Raw genomic sequence first — 26,657 nt, 5'->3', positions numbered from 1 at the left:
TATAAGCTTGGAAAATTATAAGAGATGTGGTCTTGGTTATTATGTAGAAATTTTAAAAGTGAGGAAGAGATCACTACAGTGATAGAACATTTGATGTGAAAGGAAGGTTTCCTTAGAGAAGATGAGAGCATGATGAAGACCCTCACAGGATGCTCAAACAAGACCTTGACAGAACAGCAAAGAATATTTATAATGTTTTATTATACTCAGAATTATGTTTGCATTTTTTTTATAGCAAAACTGCGTGAGTCTTGCTTTGATCCTGGGAATATAATGAATGGAACAAGACTTGGAATGGATTATAAATTGGGGTCAACTGTAACATATTACTGCGATGCAGGATATGTTCTTCAAGGATATTCCACACTAACGTGCATCATGGGAGATGATGGAAGACCTGGGTGGAACAGAGCACTGCCCAGTTGTCACGGTAAGAGCAGCATTTCATTTACTGTTGTTGCTGTCGAATTTATTCCTTTTTTGTCACATGGAAGAAACAGATTCAAAATTAGAAGAAGCAGTTTTAATAAACTTCTTAGGACAAGTGGTCTTTCCAGTGATATATTTAATAAAAATGTCATGTTTAATATCACTGGGTTGTCATGTTTAATATCACTTGGTAAATATTGTTACAAGTTATTATTTTAGTATCATCAAATAAATATTTTTACAAGTTATTGAAGACAGATTCTACTTGTATTCTTGAATCAGCAATTTTTCAGCAGAGCATACAAATATATGCCTAGGATACTTATTTAAATAGAGCATTAATTATACTCTTAATGTCATCATATATTTTTGTTGCATTTTTATGACTGTTTTTAAACTACAGAAGAAGTACTTTAGTGAAACATTTTGTTTACACCACAGTGTATCAGTTAACCTTTTGTGCATCTAGTGACTGGGAAAATTCAGCCTTGAAACAAACTGAAGATCCAGTCCTTCACACTTCTATGCGTATAAGTAATGTTACTCACTTCAGGAATCTCCTGTCTTTAATGATAATACAACTGATTAACTCCAGCATAAACATCTTCAGGTTTAGAATGTAAGAAAAGATTCCATTTCCACATTACTGATTTGATGGTGATTTTTTCCAGCAGTTGATACCCACTCCAGAAGAATGCAATATTTTTTTTTCAGATATTCTGTATTATTGAGTGCAAAACATGTCCCGTATGTCCAGATATTGCTAACTTTTGGAACACAAAATTACTAAATAATAAAATTGAGACTTGATTAAAGATTTGATTAAAATTAAATCTCAGAAGTAACATCTTAATTTCAGTTCTTTTGCCCAATGTGAATACAAAATATTATGAAATTCATTTCCATTTTAAATATATTTATTTTAAATAGAATATGATTTTTCTTTGTTATATACTATATTCCTATTACAGTGAGTGGGAGAGTATCAGTAAAACATACAGGTCGACAATTAAACAGAATATCCAAGTGCCAAATGATAAAAGTATGAGGATTTGAAGAACTATTGTTTTCATTATTCACCAAAATATTACAGTACTGAAACACCAGCTTCAGTGGCCACAAATTGGAAAACTGGCCCTAACAAACTTATTTGGAAATGTGTTCGACCATTTGGAAATGTGTTTTAAGCTTCAAGTTGGAAGCTTCTTTCTCATTTAAAAATGATATACAGATGTCATCTAACTTCTGGAGAGGGGTTGACGAGAAAGCTTGTTGTATGCAAGAGAAAGGATTTCTTCGTTTAAGAGATCTTTTTCATAGGTAAAGATAAATAAAGAATTTCTTTATCAAAGATGCACTGATTATGTTCATTCTATCTACATAATAGTCTTCCAGAGCTATCTGATTATCTTAACGTTGAACATATTCACTAAAGGGAGAGTCTTTTACTTGGACGGAAATGACTATAATTTTACTAAAAGAAAAAAAATCTTACAATACATTGGGTAGTGGACAGATGTCACTAATTCTAACTAGACTATTTTTTTTTCTGGATGAACAGGGCCTTGTTTCGAAGATGACGGGCCCTACACCTCTGTAGCATGCACTATAATCCCCATTAAAAAGCCTGGGCCTTACAGTTAATTTGACTATACCTTTACTTATAATGGTTTTCTCTGCTTTGGAGTTTGTAAAGATTTGTAGATGTGAGTCTGTGGTACAATTACAATATTTTTACTAGATAATCAACTCTGGGGGGATTTTACTCAGGAAAAAACAGGATATTTATATATATATATATACACCTGTGTAAAAGAAGACAATAACAATAGATTAGCTTTCCATTACATGAGGGCTGGCAGAAGCAATAGGGGAGCTGAATTTTGAAACCTCTCAGTTGTCCAGTCTTACCCAGGTGAAAGATTTACTTGGCTGTAGTAGAGAAATAAGATGCCTCCATTCTGCCAATTGCATTTTTGAAACTTGATTAAAACTGACGATGTTACAATAAAATGTGGTATACAACAAACCTCAAAATATACTATTTTGTCATTTCCCTATCTCTTTTTATGAAAAAAAAAACTATTTATGAAAATTTATGCTTGTAATATTTTGATCTAGAGCTTTAGGTAGCAAGTTCAGCAAGAAGTTTGTATAAAAGTTGTACAGCATTCTACCTAAACTTTCAGACTTTTAATTTCATGTTAGAATTTAGGATCCTCTGTTATATTCCTGTGAGTGATATTTACCCATAAAGTCTTATCAGGGGAGACAGGCACCTCAAAATACAAAATGCATATGATTGATAGAGAGAAATATTGTTACTGCGTATTTTGACTACTCATGTTCACAGGTTCTAAGTGGGGCAGAAGAAAGGCCAGGAGAACGTTCAGTATTCCAGAGGTCTCTCGGGTGTCAAGGGAAAAAGCTTTATGCCACACAGAGTTGGATTTGTAAGGATAGGCAGTGTCATTCAAAAAACATAGACAAGCCTTTTTCCCCCCCCAAGAGAATTTACGTCAATAATATTTGATCATTTGACATGAAGAAAATCCTTAGATAAATAATATGAACAAAGCTGGTATCAGGGTGAAGCTAACAGAGAGTGATGCGAAATCATACCCTGTTAAGTCAAAACTCTTCTTGTAGCAATAAATACTGATTTTTTCACTGAATAGTGGAATCTGAGCAGAGGAGGGTGGAGAGCCATCTCTCTACCCGTTCCAAATAACTTGAAATAACTTCAGATATACTCACGAGAGAGGGTAGATGAGTTTGGATCACCCAAGTACAGAAAGGAGTAATGGGCCTTGTTTCTAAGACCTAGGCTTTTATATAAACCGTGGGTAGAAATTCCTTATCCATTCAGAATTAAAATGAAGGCTATGACTGTGTTATATTAGAAGGGCAATCTTTTAGGAAAGCTTTAAGCATGGCCTGAAAATGTCTACTAGATCAAGTCCCATAGGAACATCAGTGTTCGGATCTGGGCAGGCTTCACCATGAATTGCCTGATGAATTGCTTGGTCTGTCAAAACATGCTTTCCTGGAAATGTGCAAAACCAGAAAATATGACTAGCTACAGACCCTGAAAGTCAGCCACTGATGGTTTTGGAGTTAGCTAAAGCTGAGCAGAAGCTTTCAGGATCAAAAGGAGGACTAAATTTACAAAAAAAAAAAAAAAAAAAAAAAGAGAGAGAGAGAAAGAAAAAATCAGTGTATAAAACTGATGTTTGTAGCTTTATGCGCACAATATTTTTATGGCCTAGTCCTATGTGTATTTGGCTTGACTTGCATTTGGTTAAAATCATTATTTAAAATGACCTTGAGCCTCTCTAATAAGTGTGGGAAGTGAACCAAATCATTGGCTTCATTCTTTTATGAACACATGCAAAGATTATCCAGGCTAATATGCCAAGCTATTTGGCATTTAATGGTGGATATTAAGAACAGGATGTAATTAACATATGCAGATTAAATGTTGCTGTGGCAGAGATGATGATTAATGATTTCTCTTAGCTTCACCAACTATAGTTCATTTAAAATTTTTGGTAGAGAGCAACAGTTGTTTGCAGAATAACAGAAAGTCCCATAGTAGGAAATCATAGTCATGGCTGAGTGTAAAATCTTGTTCCTAACAGAATTTTTCCACCACTAACAACTGTTGCTATACCTCATTGTAGTAGGTTAGAAATATAAAAATATTTGAATCATGGCTTCCAAATATTTCCATGTGAAAGATATAGCTAACAATTTCAGATAATGTCATAACTGGTTATGACATGACTTGCTCTCATTTTGTAACAAAACATCAGGTCTCATTATATTCATTTGCACTGTTTGTCGTAAGAAGTGTAAAAAAAGTCTTGGCATTCTAAATATTGTTCATAAAACAATTCTATACCATGAAGTTAAAAAACAACAGAAACGCTCTTAATAATTATAATTGCAATAACAAATCATAATGCCTAGTCTTGTGGGCGTCAGTACATGATTACACAATAGCAGTGGTAGGTTATGATTAGACCATGCTAAAGGCTAGATGCATGTGCAGTATGAGGAGGGAGAGAAGAGCTTGAACAACTATGGCTGTACCTCAGTCATGGGACCTGGAAGATAATTCACATTATTAGGATCTGGGAAAAGGAGTGGCAGTTGTCTCCCAAGTAAATGTTTTCCTGAAAACTGCAGTGTCAGAGGGAATACCTGTTGTTTGTTTGGACTCTTACATTGACTCTTGGTTTCGCTTGTGCTGATTCCTGCTTTTCTGTATGGCTGATTTTGTTTCTTTCTTATCCATATTAACTTACCAAGCTGTTTCGGATAGATCATGTCAGGGTTATATCTGAAACCTTTCAGGGTGGAAGACTGCACAGAAAAGCTTAATCTTATTATTTATTATCTTGTAATGCATTAACTGTTGACAGCTTTCTCATCAATCATGTGCTATTGATTATTTTAGAGGCTTTATTTATGGCATTTTTATGCACTTCTTATGTAATAAAGCTATGATTTTTATGTGGTATTTGCATACCAGTGTGGTCTTCTAAAACCATTACTCTAGTCAGCCCATTATTTACATGATAAACCATAGTCAGACACTGTATTTTTCCAGGCTTCATTAAAAATTTTTAAATGATCATTTTAACCATTATTGACTATGTTATAAAGAGTAGAGAATTTTCTTATCATAAGCAAAGACATAAATCTCCTGTAAGAAGATACAAGACAAGGGCATGTTAGGCTAAAATACTTTCTTGGATGATTTCTGTATAGAATTGGTAAAGACAAGGTTGAATCTCTAGGAAATCTGATTTATAATTCTTCATAATGCTCAAGTACACTATAAGAACATTTAGGTACAATTGACATATGTTGGTCAATTTAATGTGGGTAAAAATTAAGGCACTTTTAATGTGTTTCTATTATTTTGGATGTAATGATTTTGATCAAAACAATTGGAACTTTCATTAGCATATTTGTCTAATTCTGCACTTTTGGAGTATAAATGTAGAATGCTTTGATTATATTCCAAAATCCTCAGCTATCATATATAAGCAAGTAAAAAGATTTTGAAAGGCACAAACCGCTTTTTAGAAGCCTAACACTCACTGAATTCCATCTGTGGTATTCAACATTTTCATCTTTTTCAACAAAGTAACAAAACAAAATACATTTCTAGACAAAACTGCCTACTTTTAAAGGAAAGAACGGATCAAATGAATATCTAAAATGTGAGATCAGGATTACACTTTATTATAAGACTACCAAAGTAGTCTTATAAGTCTACTATAGTGTAGAGCAGTAGCTGTATTTTAGATTGGCTGCAGTTACTGCTCATTAAAATGTTTTGTTAAAAACATATTTAAGTTCTTGTAATATTTCATAAATCTAATTTGTCAGGCTGATATTTGCTGTTGCAGTTTTATTTCTCTTGTAAGAAAAAGACCTCATGTCATTTTGAGAATGACATTAAGTTTAAATAGCTAGACTTTCTGCAATAAAGTCCAACACAATTACTGAGAGAATTACTCTTTACTGGAATGCAAAGGCCAGTGTGAGTCAGCACCCAGTTATGGCAGTAAAAGTACTAAAAGCATAGTTAAAACTCCTGGAAGAGACAGTGTAGGTGATGTTGAAAATGTAGAAGACCATTTCCCTCCACTTCAAGCCTGATGCTTTTAGTTAAAAAAAAAAGAAAAATTTATTCCTATTAATTTTGCATTTGAATTATGACTAGCTAAATGACATTACAGCAGGAGATTCATTAATTACCATGAGCATGTGAACACGTTGTGCCACCTGTTCTTGGATTTTGACTGTTACTGTGTGTTTTTTTTTTCTCTCTCTATTACTATACTATCTACTTCTTAAATGAGCCTTTCTTAAATGAGCATTCAGAAAAGGTATAGCTGTATTTTTGTGTGCTGTGTATTTAATCATGCGCTATTGTGCTTAACTAGCATCTTTGAATAGGTAAAGAAAAACTTTATGGAGGTGCACTTATACTTACACTATAAAAACAGGAAGGATACAAGACAGATGTATTTACTTGAAAGCTAAATCTTTATAAATAAAAGCTATAAAACCACTAGTGAAAAACAAGCCATGGCTCCCTTCAGTGACTGTGTTTATGATAGTGTGTAATGTTGCTGATTACTCTGTTACTTCCCATAACTTTATGTTTAAAGCTGTTAATCATGGAGTGACAGAAGAGGAGAGGCAAGATGATGTGTGAGGAGAGACGAATTTGTCCTTTAAAGCAATAAGAACTGTATTTGAAGTATAATTAAACAGTGATATAATGTGTATATGTGTATAAAAGTATTATACTGCCGAATGAATATGATAGTTATGTGTATAAAAGTTGTAGATCATTATAAACAATAAATGATGTGGTGTTTATTTTACAATAAAAAGGAAAGTTAAGGCAGGGAAATCTAACACAAAAGTTAGTCAAGGGCAGAATTAAGGCTGCCATGCAGGGGAGGATGTAAATAAGCTGTGATCTTACTTACTGTTGTGGTCGGGAGAGGAAGGCAGATTTTTGTTTTGCTTTGATTCAGTGACAATAAATAGTTGCTTAGTGTCTGATGGCGAAATATGTAGGGCCATTACCTCATCTATTTCCAAGTTTGGAAGTGTTAAGGAATGAGTCAGGCAATGGCAGAAGAAAAAGCATACTCCTGCAGTTAATGAAGCTGCATGCCGTTGTGGAGAATTGGATTCTGTGTTTGCCTCTGTTCCGTAGTTCCAAAGTCATCTTCAGTGTAACCACTTAACTAGTATGCTTTACTCGAAGTTACCATGTGTTGACTACTTACAGTGCATTTCTAATTTTCTTGTTGTCCAGGATGAGACATCTGTTTTATACGATAAAATGAACCATGATCTAAGCACTTAGAAGTAGGACTGAAGTCAGTTAGGCTTGTGTTTTGAATACAGAGAATGCCACTCAAATGCTACGTGCTCTGATAAATTAGATGCTAGTAGTCAGATGTGCAGAGGCAATTTAAGGATTTTTAAAGAAAGTAGAAAGGGTTTTATTCTATTGTGACCGAGATATCTTCTGAACTCTGAATTCTTGTTCCCAAACTTCCATCTTCTACAAATAGGTGCCTGATCCTTTACCATGCCAAGCTTCTTTTCCAATACAGTCACTGGAGAGAGACAGATGTCTTAAAGGTCACTGAAGGGAATTCAGAGAGCTTCTTAGAAAGGAACGTTTTTCAATTTGTGTCTGGACTCTGAACAGGATTCACTGGGCTTGCATGCTCTGCAGGGAACTGCCTGGAGAAGCAACACAAGAAATAGTAGGTGTAGCAAAATACCTGAATACACTGTTCAAAAGTACATCCATCTGCTTGAGATTAAAACATACAACACTATTTTGGAGAGATTGTAAGGTCACTTTTTTTGTGTGTGTGCAAAAGCTTAGCAGTTAGAAGACTGCTGAAGAAGTAAAAGAGTTGGGATCTAGGTCTGAGTATACCTGAATTTGATCTTCACATTGCACACACACACACTCTTTTGTATGAACCGCTTTACTCCTCCTCCATGGAAGGGATGCCATCGTATGCCTAGAATTATCAAGGTCACGAAGCCAAAAAGAGGGAACCTAACCTGATGGATTTTGGACTAGTTTAGGAGAAATTTGGTTACCAGTCTTTATTTGCTGGAGATAGTTGGCTCATTTTTAACTATGACAAGCCACTGACTGTTTACTGTAAAATGCACAGATGGTTTTGTGAGTAGGAAATGGAACTAAGATACTTCTATACAAATATAAGAATGTCTGGCATTTTGCCAAAACCTAGTAATTCTTGAAAAATGTGATTATGTTACAATCTCAGCTTTTCTGAGATTTTTTGAGTAAAAGTTATTTTTCTCTTCACATTAGAGAAAGTTTGAAAATGTTGCTGGAATTCACTATAAAGGTTAAAAATTCTAGAAAGATTGTAAAACAATTAAAAATAAATATAGACACACACGTATACCCATATCAAGCATTGTTTTCAGTGTCTGACCTTTTGCATATACATTTGGAATCCATAATATGACTTTACAGTGTTCTGTTGAATAATAAATGTTATTTATAATTATTGCAAGCTTCCATTTAAAAAGTGCTAATGTAATATAAAGATAAATAAAGCATAAGAAATGAAGAATAGTAGTTATTTACAATGATCTCATTAAAATCAGCTGTCAGAGAATCCTAATTTCCAATGTATTCAAGGGATTAGTTAAATAGAGTGCATCACAAAATCAGGTACTTCATCTTCTGTTGAACTAAATCTGTTGCCAATTTTTGGAAGCATAATTTAGTGAAGTAAATATTAGAATGTAGGAAAAACAATTTAGGCTATGTACACCTTGATTTTTGTAGCCTTAGCTTTCTATATTCCATACTACAAAAAATCTGAATTTAAACTTGTATCAATGCTATAATTTTAACTATGTCTACTTAGATGCAACTGTTAGTTTGACATCATGAATAAAAAGGCAAATGCAACATAGAGCTTTGATAATATTGAGAATAGTATGTAAATGATAAAATACATAAATTAACTGTCATGCAGTTTCTAAATTATTTAGAGATAATAAAAGAAAGCATAAGAAAGCATAAGAAAGCAGATGAAAATGCAGAATGAACTCTGATTTCTCTGGATTTAGAATACTGCTCACTGTCAATCTTCTGTTTTGTTTGTTTGCTTTGAACATATAATTTTTGCAAGAAGATAATTGAAATACATTATTATTTGTTTAAAAACAAACAATTATTCGACCATGTATTATGAGCTGAAGAACAGCTTTTAGCACTAGTTCAAGTAAATATATGCTTTATTCTGTTCTAAATGTTAACACCATAGGTACATACTGTTTTTTGAAGTCTTTTAAGAACAGACAGAGTGGCTGCAGAGTATTCTATGCTTAGAATTAAAAAAACTCCATCATGTAATCACACAGATAAACAAGTATTTATTTTCTAAAGACTGCAAGACACGGAAGTAGGATAGGATTTTATAAGTCAGAAATCAAGGTAAGCAATTAATTAATAACTGGCATTAAAGAAACTGGTGCAGTCATCAGTGGTGGCTCTCGCTGACGAATCTGCATGTTTCTAACTTCATCTGCAGCAGCAGCCTGAATGGTCTCACTCGTGTCTAATACCTCAGGATCCCACTCAACTGGAAGAAGTTCTAGTAGGTGCGATGTGTTGGTGGTTACTTGTGCACAACTCACATTTCCTCCTTTTCGCAAGGTTTTTAATAACTTTGCTGTACCCATTCGCTGTCACGACAGGGCCTTGGTGAGGGTTCTGTGGACTGGAAAATACGGAATTAATACCTTGCGATATTTAAAATGGAATTCAGTTATCTTTTCCTTCTTGGCGGTGCCACATGTAGGAGTTAATCAATCTGTTTAATGATTGCTAAACAAGATAATCTTCCAGTTTAAAGAGAATAACCTCTTTTAAAATCTTATGTTGCTTGATGTTTCAGTGGTAAGCTGCATAAAATAACAGCTTTTCTCTGACTTCAAACTCTTTTGAGGAAACAGTTAGCAAAACTTCCAGTTTTTAGGTACTCACTGGAATCTTTTGTTATATGTTTATTCTTATATCTTGAATTGTAGCGGAGTGCTAACAGAAATTAATACATGAATTACAACTCTGTCTAATACACATTTTCTGTAGTTCAACTACTGCAGAAGTTGTGGTGGTGTTGTGAATTAGAACGATTGGACTTCCTTCTGTACTGTACAGCACTATTGTTTTTCTGTTGCTTTGATAATCGTGTACTGATTTGTAGTTTAACACTTTACTTTTGTAGTATGAACTGTAGGAAAATATGAAATACATTGATTTGGTCTGAGACTAATTTTTAATGTGCAATCAGGCATTAAGCTAGACAGAGTTACAGTTGAGAGCACATATAAAGGGCAGAGAATATCATAGTGATGTTTTAATTATCCCCAATTCAAACATTAGTGGTCTAGTTAACATATTTTTATTTCATCTTTAATATGAGAGTATCAAATGAATATGGAAACAGCTGGCCTAAAGCAGAGCAGATTTTCTCAATGAGAGTAAATATGGCAATGATGTGCTCAGAGTGTACCCAGACTGTCCATAACACACTCAAATTTGACATCTCAGGAGAAAAGGAAAAAAAAATTAACTTTATATGCGGAGCTGTATCAGACTGGGGGAGCTCATTAAAATGAAACTGAAGACAACAGGAAAAAGGGAAGTACTTATCTGGTAATCTTTTAGAAACATGATTTTAGAGCCTTGCCAATCAGAAGCAAGCTCTGAAAGAATAGTCAAAACACATGGTGAAACAACAGAGTCAAGGAATCAATTAGAAATTAAAAGAAGCATTCCAGGGAAAAAGAAATCGTGTTCAAATGAAAGAAAGAGTAATGTGGACAGCAACATTTTGAGAAACAACTTTTTAAATATAAGAACTTAACATAACCATTAATACACTTTTCAAAGGTGGGAAAAGCAGGAAACTTATTAAAGTGTTAATAGAAGATCAAGGGCAAAAATACATTCAAGGTAAAATTATTGCAGAAAAGCTAAGTAAATTATTTATCTTAAGTTTACTACTGAGAAGACCAGAGAGGTCCTGCACTAGAGGCCGTTCCCGTGGCTTCAAGGAACTGTGTCAAAATGGAAGCAGTGATAGAAGTGATGTTAAACCAAGTCAATAAACTGGACTGTAGCAAGTTGATAGGATTAGATGATATTCTCTGTGGAGGTCAGAAGGAACCTAGATATTAAGTACAAGTATGGACCAATAGGGTAAACTAGCCTCTCTGTCAAAGTAGTGGTAGGTGATGAATATAGGCGCACAAAAATGGGCCCGTTACTTTGTTTTTGCTTTATGGCATCCCTAGGAGTTGATATCTTTCCTGATTAATATAATTGCTCCAAGGACTAGTAGAAATTTTAGGAAAAAGAAAAAAAAATTGCTATGTTTTCTCTTTTTCAGAGGAGCTCAATACTTGATTTTAACAGAATTGTCGAATGTACTGGTATTAAATCTTTACATTACAGTTTAACTTCACAAGACTTTCTCAGGACATGTTCAGAAATAAAGGCTAGTAATTAAAGATGTGAACAAACCACTACCTTGTTTCAAAGTTCTCTGAGCAGGATGCTGATTTCCTAACTTTCACTTTATACAGGTAGTATATATTTGGATTTCAGTCTGACACCTCAGCTGAATTTAGCATGGTGTTGCAATTATCCTGCTAAAATCTACAGGTAGTATTCAGGACAAAATCATATTAATATTGATGAGCATGGTGGCGTGCTGAGGGACCTCGCTGGGGGCCCGGCTGGAGACGCGGTCCTGGAAGGATGCGCCCTGCGCCGGGGCAGGGCTGCCTCCGCGGGGGCTGCGGCCCGTGGAGGACCCGCGCCGGAGCGGGGACACCCCCAAGGGGCTGCGGCCCTGGGGGAGCCCACGCCAGGGCAGAGGAGCAGTAAGAGGCGACGGAGTAACAGAGGATAAGAGTAAGAAGTGAGGAGCGGCCGTTACGCACAGGATCTCACATCCTGCACTGCCTGCTGCCTTCGCGCAGGGACAGGGAGGGGTGAGCGCGGTGAGCGCGGAGAACAAGGGCGGCTGAGCGGAGCAGGGGGGAGCAGAGGTGACGGACTGAAGCTGAGCCTGGGAAGAGGAAGGAAAACTGTCTCCCTAAGAGTTTAGTTGTTTATGTCCTTTTTTGCTTCTCAATACCCAAATCAGTAATTAAAAGTTTATGTTGATTAGCAATAAATTAAAATGAGTGAAATTCCCCCAGCTGAGACTGCTTTGCCTGCAACAAATGATAGGTATGGCAGAGCATCCCTGTAGCTCCCTACGTCCCGTATCCTGTATTGCAGCGGTGGTGTGTCTCGCTTCCGGAGCAGTAAGCCAGCATGGATGGAGACGAGTGGAAAGTGTGGGGTAATGCGTGGCAGCAGAGTGCGTCATCTTGGTGCTCTAGGGCTGTTTTCTCAGATGTGTTACTGAATTGTCATATTTAATTTGCTATTGATTTGAGAATGATCCTATGTTAACCTTAGATTAACTCAGATATTCAGGTAGCTGAATTGAGATGACTGTTGTTACTGTTTATATTTGAATATATTTTCCCCTCTTCAACTACTGAAACAAATTTATTGGAGTTAATATTTTATGCAGAACATGGTATTTTATTTTCTTGGCAACTTAGTATTTTGACTTTCTTTCTCCTCAGAACAGTTTGTTACAATAAGCTAATACATATTGTTTAGATATGAAGCTACTGATAAATTTACCTACCTACACATCCAGTTGAAAAATGAAAGGAGGAATTATTTGAGGAAGAGATCTTCTAAAGTGGGTGCTTTTGTCTACGTAAAATTAACTCTAAAGTCTGTGTTGCAGATGTAACCAGCAATGATGGCAAAGAAAGCAGAGACTGAAAAGGTTGCAGACATTTTATTTAATATATCGTTTGTTGTCAGATCTCAATTTTAAGATTAAATTCATTCACCGTGACTCTAATTTCCTTTCAAACTGCCAGTGTACACACACATCCAAAATATAGTGAGACAACAGCCTTTGAGTCAACTTCTGGTGCTGTCAAACCAGTCACTTGGAAACGTAAGGAATTACAGATTTTTGTTCCAATAGTGTAACAAGATCCTCAGATAACTCAAGAAAGCTGATTCCATGTATCAGCTCTGGTTCACTGCTAGTGCAAGAAAACTCATTTGGATAAAGGGACGCTGTAGAGATACACAGGTTGGGAGCGGACAACAACTTCCAAGGTTTTTGGATACAGCTATTATAGGCAGATTATACTGTAAAAAAAATAGTGAGAATCTTATTTTTGAAACCAGATACAGAAGGCAGTATCTTTTACCTGCTCTCTAGTAGGTTTCTAAGTCGGTTTCTGGCACTGTGCCGTTCTGATGAAGTTCTAACTGAACTCGTAAAGTTAGTGAGTTCTGAGAAAGTTTATGTAATTTTATCTTTCAGCCTCACAGTTGTAAGTTTTCTTCTTCAGCTTAATGAAAGTATGTCTTTGCTATGTCCTTGTCTGTTATGGAGGAGGAAATATGCTCCGTGAGACCTCAACTTTATTGTCTACCTATATGACCTTAGCTATATGTAGTACCTCCAAGTCATTATAATCTTCACCCTGTAATAGGAATGGTACCACCAAATAATAGTCTGGCTTGAAATTAAATATAATTTGGATAAAAACTGAGCCTATAGGTGAATAAACACATCTTACAGAAGTTATATAGCCTCCAAAAAGACACAGTTCTGTTTCTGAGGGGAAGGGATGATTATTTCTTCTTAAGACATCTATAAATCCTTAAACATCTTTCATTCATGCTTTCTCTTGAATCAACATTTCAGTTCTGCTGTTGTAGCTAAAAATCTAATGCCCTCTCCCTCCTGCTGTGTAAACAGGCACAAAAGAGTCTGAACTGATCTCCCTTAGCACACTGTATTACTGCCAGTTTTCTTTTCACTTTTTTTATTCATTTACTAGTTGGTAGATAAATTGTTATTAAGTGTTTGTTTGTTTTCCTCCTCCAGAAGTTCCCTAAATATCATATCAAAGCTCTGCTGCAGATGGTTTGAGTTGAATAGCACTGTAAAATTTTTATGTAGTTACAATTTTTCAGCTGTAGAAGCTATAACACTGGTGTGCTCTTTCAGAGGAGTGATCCTGAGCACAGGGTAACTGCAAAGATCTGTTCTACCTCCATTTATTATAAGCAGAGACTATTTCACTGCAAAGACTAATATATTTTATTCTAGCGCAAAATATCATTTAAGCAACTTTTTCTCTGTTTAGATGGCTCCATTTTCAGAGCCTGCTACTTTAACTTGGGTAGAAGACAATAAAATACTGCTTAAATGAAGGAACCACAGCTTTATTCAATTAGTATTTCTGAAGTAAGCCAAGGTCCTGAAATATCTATCGTGGAGTTCCAGTGGTTATGTCACCTGGAGCCAAAGACCTGAGGTGTACCGTGAAACCAGGGAGAGTTTGTGTGGAGGCACCTCACCATCTTCCCGCTTGTCTGGGAGCTCTGAGCCAGGTGGAGTTTTGATCTCATTCCTTGTTCCAGAGGCAAGCAACATTAAAAAAAAAAAAAAAAAAAAAAAAAAACTATTCATCTACTGCAGAAAGCTATACTGTAGGTCAAATCTAATCCCATCAAATTCTACAGTTTTTGTTTGAGGCTTTCATGAGCCACATATATCACTTTCAAAACTTAAAAAGAAAAAATGAGTGCAGTATACATCACTTGAGATCTAAAAGACTGTAGCACGCCAGAACTTAACTTATACCACTGTTATATGGTGAATTATTTTTCTTAACCAAGAAAATTTTTCTGTTTGTTACTATATTAGTAGAAAAATGAAGAATTATGATTGATAATTATCTGAAATTTATCTATTTTGGATATATGCATTTGTTCAACGGTGATTAACAAGATGTCTGATTTCAATCTAATTTCAATTAGATTCATTCTTAGTTTTATCGCTGTAATTCTTAAAGAGTGAAGCATATGTCTTTTTAATATCTCTCTGATTTTGTTTAACTGTTAGATATTTTGACATCTAAATAAGGTAGACTTCAATAATGATAATTCCTGATATGTATCTCTACCCTGCTGTTTAGAAATGGTAATATTGTGTGGAAAAAGGATTTGGAGTTATAAGAGTGGACTCTGACTTTACAAATTTTTTCTAATTTTCTCTGTAGTACTTTATGACTTAAATAGGAGCACAGTGTTTTACATTTATGCTTCTGAACTCCGCTGCCCATCTAAAATGGACATGGATTAACTCAGCTGTCATTGGTGGATGAAAAGAACAATTCGTTGCTTTATCTTTATGGCATCTACAACATACTGGAAAAGGGATCAGTCTACCTATTTTGAAGGCTAAGCAAAAACAATTCTTTCAGTATTTCCTGCAAGATCATACTCCTTCAATTTTATTTATTTATTTATTTATTTATTTATTTATTTATTTATTTATTTGATGCCAAGAACTTGACATCATGTTCCTGCTGAGTGAGGCTTGAGGCTTTACCAGTGCTGAATGGAGCAGAAATGTTACTTCTGTCTTATATATGGAAGCCTTTCTTTGATATGTGCTTGTCTGTAGCAATGATGTGTGGAAACTCACATTAAACATTTGATCCACAAAGTTTTTATTCTGTATCACTGTCTTGCCAAATACTTCTCATTTTGCATTTATATCTCTGTTCATATTTTATTTTCTTCTTAAGTTTAGTACTTAGAATTTCTCTATATTTAACTTAATTTTTTTGACTTTCATCATTTCTCCGGTGTTAATGATTCAGGCCATGCTTTGATTAGTTTCTGAATTCCTGAGGGGATTTCAATCAGCTCCTGCTGATCTCTGTTTTAACTAATCATTTTCAAATATTTTTAATATACATTGACTTGAGCTTTTCTCTCATTTTTTAAATTAGAATTGATTCCCATCATTTAGCTGTTATGAAGACTGAAATGAAGAAGACATGGAATTCTTCCATGTGCCTTGTGCTATTATATTTTTGGTACTGCTTTCCTGCTGTATGAGAGTATCATATATTTTGTTATTCTTTTTATTTCTAATGTATTTCTGTAAGTAATAAATATCAATTAAAATATTTCTCTGTATCAGATTGTTTTCTCCATATCCATTGTATTATCAAAATAATTTCAAATACTTGAGCACATTCACATTTTCAGACTGATCTCTGCAAATAAAGTATCTGTAATTCATTAGTTCATAAGAAAATGTTTCTGCTATTTTTATCTGTTATGATTTCTTTTGCAGCAAATATTTTTCTATTTTCTTTGGTGATGTATTAGTTACTATTTTGCTTTCTTTTTACCCATATCAGTCTTGAGTGTACCACCATGTTTAACCAGTATAGCTGACAAAACTGGTCACTTGGGTTAAAAAAGATAGGGAAAATGAAATTTTACTATCTATCTGACTAGGACAGACAGCACTCAACACTATAATGTATTAAAATCTTAAAAATACATCATGTCACCAAACAATTTTTTTTTAACTAATCAGTTAGGCCAAGTAAATATTCCATAGCTATACTAGATTCTGTAATCTGTAATTATTCTGCTCTAAGTCTGATTATGAAACAGTGATCCATTAGATAAAAAAATCAGTATCCTATTATCAGGTCTTCAAGGCATATTGTCTTCTTTTTGCTGAGTTTGTGCACTGCTATTCTTTGTCCTTTTATCGTATTTGTAGCTGTGTAATCAAATCTGTCTGCATGACATAAAGCCACATTGCACCATTCATTTTTAAGCGGTATTCCCTATTGATTGCACTGAGGAATGCTGCTTAAAAATGGATGGCGCAATATGGCACTTACTTACAATCTTCAATTACAATTAAATTGTATTAGATCTTAGCTGTAAGAGCTGGAAAGTGGTAATCTGAAAATACTAGCAGGAATTAAAAACTTGAAGAGGCAGGAAAAAGACACTTAGTAGTAGCAAAAATATTAACGTCTTCAAAAGATGAAGATGTCTGTGATCGACTCTTACGGTCATGGAGTCCCTTTTTCACAGTTCCTTACTGAAAGGGGGTGTGTGTGTGTGTATGTGTTTTGTTACCATGTTGAAAAGGCACGGTAGAAAACTTAGGAGCAATGAGCATCTGGTAAGGGCTTTTAGCTCGGTTCTTTGTTGCTGGGACTGCCCCCCAGAAGTCCCTGTTTACTTTATAGCAGTAACTAGAGAGACGTAGTGTGTGGGGATCCGTGGTTCTGCTGTGTGATCTTGCTTCTGCAGTGATCATCTAGATTCCTTTTGAGTCTAGTGTATGTTGAATCGTAAGCATAGGAGTTGCTACTTTTTAAGATACGATAATGCGTTTTATACTGCATTTTCTCTTTAGTAATGCATCGCCATAAAGTACTACAATTTAGTGCTTTGACGAGCTAACAGGCATGAATACTAATGGTCAATACTAATGGATGATAGGTTTTTTCCCAAATAAAAATGTTTACCACTTGAAGATAGAGAAAGAGTGATACTTGGTTCTTGTGGTTATGATGAGGCTTTTCAAGGGCTTCAGGAAATGCTGTTTTACAAGAGGAGATGCCATTCCACTGAATTCAGCACACACAAAAAGGAACTTTTGCTGTTAATGCTTGAAATCTTCATTAGGAAGCAGAGAGAAATGCCTCAGATGCTCTCATTCTCATCAAACTGGTATCATGGTCAGCTGCTTTTCTCTTCCATTAGTGTACATTGGTGAAACTAGGAAGTGGGACAAGAAAACCATGTAGTATTTTTTTTGTCAGTGAATGAACTATAACAGAAAGAAATATGGAAATTCACAGTGTATTTCAAAATCTGACAAAACAATCTTTAAAAGTACTGACATACTATTGGAGAGTAACACTAGATGATATGAATTGCCTTATGAACTTGTCTTTTTTGTTTTTATTCCCCACAATTTATTTGTCTTGCTAAGGAAATGTTATTCAACATTTGTTGCTTGTTTATGTTAAATACAGTTTACATTTGTAAATGTGATGGATCTGTTAGAATTTTATTACACTCAGACTTTTTAATATAGCCTAATAATTAGACCTGTTGATTTTCACACCATTCAGATTTTAACTTTGTTGCTGTCAGGAAATGAAATAAATCACTTAAAACTATTTGCAAAGGCAATAAGACCTCTATAGCTAAAATAACTATAATATAATAAATAAATAAAATAAATAAATAAAGTACTGTTAAGAGCCTCCTCTTCCTGTAACTACTGTCATTTTAAAGAAAGAATTTTGTTAGATTTCCCAAAATGTAAAGAAAAAATACAGTCAGTAAGCTATATGGGTTTACCAACACAAACCCATAAAAGAAACCTCTTCCTCCTCCCTCATACATTCAAACAGATCTTGGAGAAGAGTCTTGCTGCTGTAAGAACTAAATGATTTTCAATGTAAAGATTTACAAGGCTAAACATTTTCTTAAATTGTTAAGGACAACTGAATGTTTATATCTTGAATATATCTTTTAAATAAATGAATAGGAAAACAAATAAAAAAAAAATCCTGAACTTCTCTCACAGCATCATTGTGACATATCCATGAATTATCAGTGGATCTGACTCCTTGAAATCCGTTGTTGCTTTCAGCACCTTTACATCCATTACTTCTGCCTCTTAAGACAGCAGAAATGATTGATGCCGTTAACCTTGTGAAACAGGACTACAGAGGGAAATAGTTTTGCCAGTTAGTTTTTATTTGTGAGGAAAAAAAGAGACAAAGTTTAAATGTTTGGAAAACTTACCGGCTCCCAGGAGGAATAGAGGCAAGTAGTGAGCTGTTGCAAACTGCCCTTTACATAAGCTGGAGCGATAAATGGTTCCTCTCCAAGTGCTGTCGGCACTGAGCGCGTTGTAGCCGAGGCTGCGGGCAGCTCTGTTGGGAAGCTGCACCCTGCGCCGCCCAGTCGCCCACGTCCTGCGTCGCGTGTCCTCTTGGGCGACCAGCGATGTGTCTGCTACCTGGTCAGTGCAGGCACTCGGCGTGCGGAGGCTCAGGTAGAGGAGCAGGAAAGTTCAGGTATTTGCATAATACAGTTCTAAATAACAAGGCAGTTAAGCCCTACAAAAACATCAGAGAAAGCATAGAAGGCAAAGTGCTGCCAAAGAGTATGCAGAAAATGACAGGAACAGGCTTTTTGGGGTTTGGTTTATTTTTAGGGGGATTTTTTGGCTTTTTTTGTATCTTAACAGGGTATCTGTGACCAAGCAGGTCATGAATCGTTGTGCCGCTAATTTCCATACAAGAATAAGTGAGTTTCTAGAGAAAATAATAGTTGTTCAATCTACTTGCCAAATGAGCTTGCCAAGCCAAAGTTCTACTTAGATGGTTCCTCCCTATTCAAATACCTCCCACCTGCGAATATCAGCTGGACAGCTGGCACATTAAACCCCTCCATTAAAAAAAAAGAAAAAACAAAAAGAAAAACAGAAAACACTTTATTTCTCAAGGACTGCTGCTTACAAAAAGAAAAAAAGTTTTGTAAACGTATCATTAAAAATAGTGTCTAAATAAATATTTTAATTAATATAAATTATAAAAAACTCTTGCACTGTCTTCACCTTTTAGATACATTGGAGTTGTTTTAATTAGTCTTTAGTATTAATGAGAACCTTCACATTTTTGAAGGCAATAACTCATATTTTGTGGGAATTTTTTTGAATTTGCAAAGACATGCTGCATTTAAAGACTTTTAGAATTTTCTTGCATTGCCAATGGAATTATTTTCTGCCTTTACTTTGATATTTGCTTATTTTTATATCAGCTATGATAATACAACCTTCCGAACTGTGGAATATTACAGTTAGAGCTATTCGCCACTGAACAGCAATCCTGCCACAGAGAATCAAGAGCGCTTGGAAAGTATACTAGCTTTCAATTTTTTTTTTTTTTTTTTTTTTTTTTTGACCAAAAAAAACCTCTATTTGCCTTTAAAAAAAAATGTTCTGGTGCCTAAGATGTTACAATATATTTTCAATTTTATACAGTATTATAACATTAGCACAGCATGAACAGTGTTAAGTAGCTAGTAAAGATATAACTTAGAAGTCACTGTTAGTTTTAGATATAGTAGATTCATACCATGTGATGCAAATTACACTGAAGTGAATAAAAGAAAAAAGAAAGAAAAAGGTCAAGACTCCTCCAACTCCCCTGTTGACCTATCTCAAATACCGTGACTTTCACTTAAATCATTTAAAATTAGTGTATTCACACTAGAGCAATAGTAATATCTGTTCCTATTTCAGATGCACAGTCTGTCAAACTCTGCAGCTACATCATATTGAAACGAAGCTCTTCTAGTGCAAATTATAGAAATCCATGGTCAAAATGAATTTAAATTGCTAGTTTTAATGGGTGTATTCTTTACATAATGCATTGTACATTATGTTTTGTGTGAATTTAACTAAATGTAGTCTTGAAATACACTATTTGTAACTACATTAATGCAGTTTTTAATTTAAAGATTGTATTTAATATGCCAAGTAATGAGATAATATATCCTCATTTTAAAAAATAGGAAGAAACCACTTTTTTACATATTGCATATAATTTATAAAGTAGTCATGCTTTGAGAACATATCACAAAAATACATTAAATGTTAGAATTTTTTATGTTCACTAAACGTTAAGTAGCAATATGTATTTTAGAAAATCACTTAAGTCTTCTTAACTGAAGACATAAATTTATTAAATTGGTAATAATTCCCATTAAATTCATTGAAGATTTCTTCATAACTCAATTTGCTGTTAGAAGAAATAATGTGAAGAGATGCTATAATCATTGAAATAGATTGAATTACTAAATTAAATATATGAGAAGCATATCCTATCCATAAGAAATTACTAGCAGTTATTACTAGCAACTGTTTCATATAAATGCACCTGAACATCTGATGAAGAAAAAGTAAAAACCAGTGCTTCATGCCTGACAATTTTCAGTAATAACAAATGCCAGCATTTATTGTCAACTTTAGAAAAATATATTATTGTAGTAAATAGTGTTGTTATTTGTCTGTCATTATATCAACCTTTATAACTATTAATAGTAGAATAAACAAGCTATTTCTGTGATAAAGAAAAGGGTTCTCAAGGGATAGAACATCGTGTTGCACATCATATTTAGACAAGGAATCCTGACTTTCTTATTTGAGAAGTTCTCTATATTATTTTGAATTATGAGCCTATAGGTATGAGTAAGCATTTTACTAGTGTGCAGAAGGGCTGCATACTCTATGCCTTTATCACAGCATAAAACATGAGCTTTGAGTGCTGCGAATGTAGCATCCTGAGTAGCATTAGCATGAAGAACATCATTATTTTATTAAGGTGATTTATAAATGATACAGAAAAATAATTGATCTGGAAACCTGCAGGTTGCCATCAGTTTCCTTTGATATATGAGAAGGTTGCATACTCAGTACTTCACATAATACACAAATTTAATCTAGTGTAGAATATAATAAAATTTACTATAATAGCATATATCAACATGCAACAAATCGCTTCAAGTTGATAACTTTTTCTAATGTTATATTATTCAAAACTGTTTATCTTTACTTTCTAGCACCTTGTGGAAGCCGATCAACAGGCTCCGAAGGCACTGTGTTATCACCAAACTACCCGAAGAATTACAGCGTTGGTCACAACTGTGTTTACTCTATTACTGTTCCTAAGGAATTTGGTAAGTAGATCTAATCTCATTCATATCCTTTTGCTGCTTGCATATTTTCAGCACATCTCGATGAATTATATCATCACCTTACCTAAAACATACTAATGTAAAAAAGCTGTTTTAAACTGATACTACTATTTATTCTTTAGGCCATACATTTTTGTTGTGTACTATTTACTCAATAGCTCCTACCTCAGAATGTTTACGTTTACCTTTATGTTTAGAAAGCACTGTTGTTTGTTTATTTTTAATTCACACTGACAAGAAAAATGTGACTTAGAATATTATTGTGGTGGTAATAGCCAAGTTTATTAGTGTTATCAGATAAGGTGGCTGTTCACCAAAGATCATGTGCCAAAACTCGAGAAAGTGTGGTGTAGATCAAGGAAGTCCAGGCAAGAGGGGAAGCGACGGTTGCTTTAAACGTATGATAATACTGCTCTCCGCATCCTTGGCTGACGGCGCAGCTTCCCTGAGGAGCAGAGCTAGAGGAGCTTGTCCCTGCCGCTCCGCTGCAGGTTCCTCAGCCCACCGTAAGAACTTCACTCCCTTCCTAACCTCCTCTCTGGTGACAGGAGGAATCTTTAAAAGCTGTCTTTTATCCTCCACAAGACAGGGATTTTACATCAGCTTTTTATCTCTCCATAGTTACGAATTTTTTCGCTCACTTTGTGATTGAACAGTGCGCAGAGCGGCAGCTGGTATTTTATTGTTCATTTTGACTGCTTTGTAAGCACGTACTGAATAGCATTTATTCTCTAAATATATGTGCTTTGGATTTATGTTGTGGATATGTAAGACTTTATTCTGAATCACCACTTACTTACAGTTTAGTTGGTCTAATAACAGGTGCCTGGGGATGTGGATGTGTATTGTATTAATCTTCCTTCATACTGATTTTGCAAACCACACTTTATCCAAATTAAAGACAATGCTTGCACTGCTGTGTATCTGATACTCTTGATGCCTGAACTCCCTCAATATCCAATTAATTTGTTCTTAACCTAGCATAGAGGTGCTTAGGCTATTACAAAATAAGCAGATTTTTTTGAAGTATTGTCTCTAAGCTCTGGATATTCCTATTCATTCCAAGTGGCCTCTAGAATGTTCAAAAAAAAAAAAAATCTAAACACGTCTGCACAGTTCTAGATTTATTTCTAGCAGTTACTAGAACTGTAATTTTGACCTAACCAACCTATTTTAGATAAACTGAAAAGTTTAAGTTCTGCCATTTCCTTCAAAGTTGATATTTATTAATTTATGACACAGATGTCAACGCGTTACAATACAAGATTTACAATTATTGTAACAAAGAATTTATTGAAAATGTTAATGCCTTTTATCTTCTTTGACATTCTGAATGGAAATGTAATTTTGTGACTTCCTACAATCAGATGTTAAGTAATTGGAAACAGAAGCATAATTCCCAAAATAAAACATGGAAATAGGAAAACAAACTTCATACAGTTACTTAAATCCTTATATAGACTATTCTGCTTAGTTACTTGGAATAATTTGGCATATGTTCATTTTCTTTTCATATTAAGTATGTTAAGAAAAATAATAAGAAATTCTATTTGGCACTTTCCTAGCACCGTTCAGAAAAAAAAAAAAAAAAGAAAAATACTTTGAAGAAAAGAAATCATGATTTGCGATACTGTTAATCCTATCATACAAGGAGTCAGTGAAGTTTTGGGGGATGATTACTATAGTTTCTGTCAGTCCTGTTACTTGTCCTTTTGCTCTTTTGCCTTGGGGTGGACCTTTTCTCTTTTTCTTATGATGTTTACATTTTGGCAATGACACCAAGTACCTGTAGAATATGCCATGAAAGTATTTAATCTGCTTTTGTGAAGACAGAAATCATGGGCATATATGTGTTGAAAGAGAAAAGTAAAAGACATGTGGCAGTAGCCATTCAAAAATGAGGATGACATGGCACATTAAAGAGGCCAAAACAGATACTGCCATTTTAGCTGCTTCTTTTCAATGATAGGAGCAGAACCTCCTTCCTCCAATAGCTGAAATTTTAAAATATGATGATTAGTGGAATGATACATGTAGTTTTGTTTTAAGTTATTCATACCATTTTACCTCTGCTAGAATTTTTCCAATAACAACCATTAAAAAACTAAGAAATTTTGACAATCCACATAATCTAAACAAGTCTTCCATACTCAGGATATATATTTCTCTCAGTCTGAGAGACACATTCATGTAATGAATGTGTTCAATCTCAGTGCTTATCTGCCTGTTTCATCGCAATATTTTCCAATACAGTTTCAGAGAACGATAACCATAGATTCTTGATGCTGAGTTCTTGAGGCTCAGTTTTAGAATTTATTACACAACCTGCTCTTATTGTGGGTCCTAACAGAGGACCTTCCATTGACGGAACGGTCTTCACTTGCAGGGCTTTTACACAGGCTGCTTAGGGATCACTCACTGACAAGACCGACCCACAGAAGTGCTGCCCTGCGTGGATAACGGCACGAGATACAGGCACTACCTGTAGATTTGTTAGAGATGATGGCACAACAAATACTAATCAAAGAGCTAAGACAGGTTTTGGGGAGAATTAAAGAGTACTCTAACAAAGCTGGGACATAAAATAATTTTAGCTAGTTCACCTAAAGAAAATGGCAAAAAGCTATAGTTGTTCTTCTATAATCTTCCCTGTTTTGTTGGTTTTCAATATGAAATATAGCATTCAAGTATTTGCTGAACAAAATCTCTTCAAGAACTATTTTTACACACCATACATATTTTTACATATCATATGATATGAGCACAGTTTAAAAAAGTTAAAATCAGGGTCAATATAGGGTCAAAACCAATGGAATAGCATATTAAATGTATAGGAGGGAACTCACTGGCCTGGATTAGTTTTTGGTAGAGCATAAAGAAAAGGTATTTCATGTGCAGCTTTTCAAGTCTCTATACCCAAAATTCTGTGTAAAAGTCATTGCAGTGTAGACTTCTTTCAATGTTTCATTATTCTGTCATGCAGAATCACTGTTGCAATATTTCATATCATGACAGTTTTAAGCTAGAAGATAAATGATTCACAAAAGCACACAGTATGCCACAGGCAAAGTCTTTTCTAAACATGGAAGACTCATCTTCTTTGACACTCTCCCACTGATATTTCAAAATGGTTTAATGAGCATTAATTGTTTAATGCTGAAATCCAGGATTGATTACAAAGGAGATGCTGAAGATTTCTTTGTTTTCCTGATGCAATTGAATTAATTTGTGTATGCTATTATACATAATAATGTAGTTTATTTTTAAAATAATATTATTAATAGCAAAACAAATAACCTCATCTTGCCTCAGCAAATGGCTTTTTCTTCTGTTACATCAGAAAAATACATTCAACATGCACAATAAGGCATGAGCTGGCATAAGTTACATATGACATGCTATCAGAAAATAAAGTATTAAATGCAATATATTTCACTCTTAGTGACCACTGAGAAATATAAATTTTAAATCAGAGGGTTTTTTTTGTTTCCCCTACAAAAAAGGTAAAAATACGTGTATGTAATTGAGAAAAGGTTTGGCTTCTGTGTGTATTTGCTATACCTTTGCAACAAAATATAATATTGAAAGAACGACAGGCACTACATTGACAAGCACTAAATTCTAGGACAAGATTTCTTAAAATTTTGTGAATTCAGTGAAGGTAGACCCAGTTTAATGCGGTACTATAAACAAAAGTTGAAATCAACTATTCTTCTCAGTTCCTAGACAACAGCATAAAGCCATACTTTTTTTTTTCATAAATACCTTCCAATTTTACAGTCTTGCCATATTCAGCTTTTCCTTGCATCTTTTCTAGAGTTTCTGTGTTATGACATAGCCCTGAACTATTCTAAATGACAACGAAAAAAAATGATTTTTTTTTAAGATCCTTGAAAAAAATAGCTTTGCAAATTCTGGAAAGAACAAGTACAACTTTTATTCTGCCAGCGAAGATGCACATTGAGCGAGCAGTGTTGTCAATATGCATTTTCCCTGTTGAAGTTTACTGCATCTAGAATCTTCAGACAGTTTAAAAGCCATGTCACACTAGAGTTATTTCAGTACTGTCTGATTTGATTTCAAACTAGGTTTACATTTGCTAGGGAAAAATATAGCCATAGACAGATCAAAGTAGCATAATATCTCAAATGACAACCTCAAATTAAGAAGGGAATAAGAATGAAATGTTATTTATAGTTATACTTAACTGCATTCAAGTTAAATATTTACTTTTAGTAAATTGAGTGCATCAGGGGTTAGGTTTAGCTCAGTTGGTTAGAGCGTGGTGTTAATAATGCCAAGGTCACGGGTTCAGTCCCCGTATGGGCCACTCGTTTGATGGTTGGACTAGTTGATCTCCAAAGGTCCCTTCCAACCTTACCAATTCTATGATTCTGTGGTCATCACTACTGTCTGCATCTTACTTTCATTTAAGAAATCTGGCAGATGTGTTTGGACTGAGGTTTTAAAACATAGATAATTTAAGCCTCCATATTAGATTAGAATGGATGGAAATACCCAGCTAAATATCTAGCGAAATATTCAGTTAAATATCTAGATTTGGTATATTCAACTATGTGTATATTGAATTTAGCAATATTTTGCTGAATGGGAGATAGAGTTCATCCTAGGCTGTTAATAAAGGATGATCTGAAAGATCAAATATACTACTGTAGACAGTAATCTTATTCTGTTTCTTACTCTCTTTTCATACAAGTGAGCACTTCAAAGTCCGTGGGACTGTTGGTAGGAATGTGTTGTTCTAACAATGATTACTAGTTGATAAAACGTGGCACTGCAAAGACTGCTCCAAATTCTTGTCTGTCCAACAGCCTCAATATACTAACTGCAGGAGGAAGGAACATGCTCCAGCATGGGCAACCTTATTTATTTATTTATTTATTTATTTATT

The 26,657-nt window shown here is 34.6% G+C and overlaps 1 protein-coding gene across 3 annotated transcripts in view; it reads left to right on the top strand.

Moving 5' to 3' along the window:
- Nucleotides 1-26,657, top strand: part of CSMD3 (CUB and Sushi multiple domains 3) — a 683,676-nt gene that overhangs the window by 501,317 nt on the left and 155,702 nt on the right. For all 3 annotated transcript variants that reach the window (XM_062568389.1, XM_062568388.1, XM_062568387.1), the window contains 2 exons: nucleotides 236-430; nucleotides 21,611-21,727. In XM_062568389.1, coding sequence (XP_062424373.1) covers nucleotides 236-430; nucleotides 21,611-21,727 — 312 coding nt within the window. The remainder of the gene's footprint in view (nucleotides 1-235; nucleotides 431-21,610; nucleotides 21,728-26,657) is intronic.

The sequence above is a fragment of the Rhea pennata genome, chromosome 2, assembly GCF_028389875.1.
Source record: "Rhea pennata isolate bPtePen1 chromosome 2, bPtePen1.pri, whole genome shotgun sequence".
NCBI classification, from domain to species: Eukaryota; Metazoa; Chordata; class Aves; order Rheiformes; family Rheidae; genus Rhea; species Rhea pennata.
The sequence above is the reverse complement of the archived record's forward strand: the minus strand, read 5'-3'. Positions and strand labels throughout refer to the sequence as shown.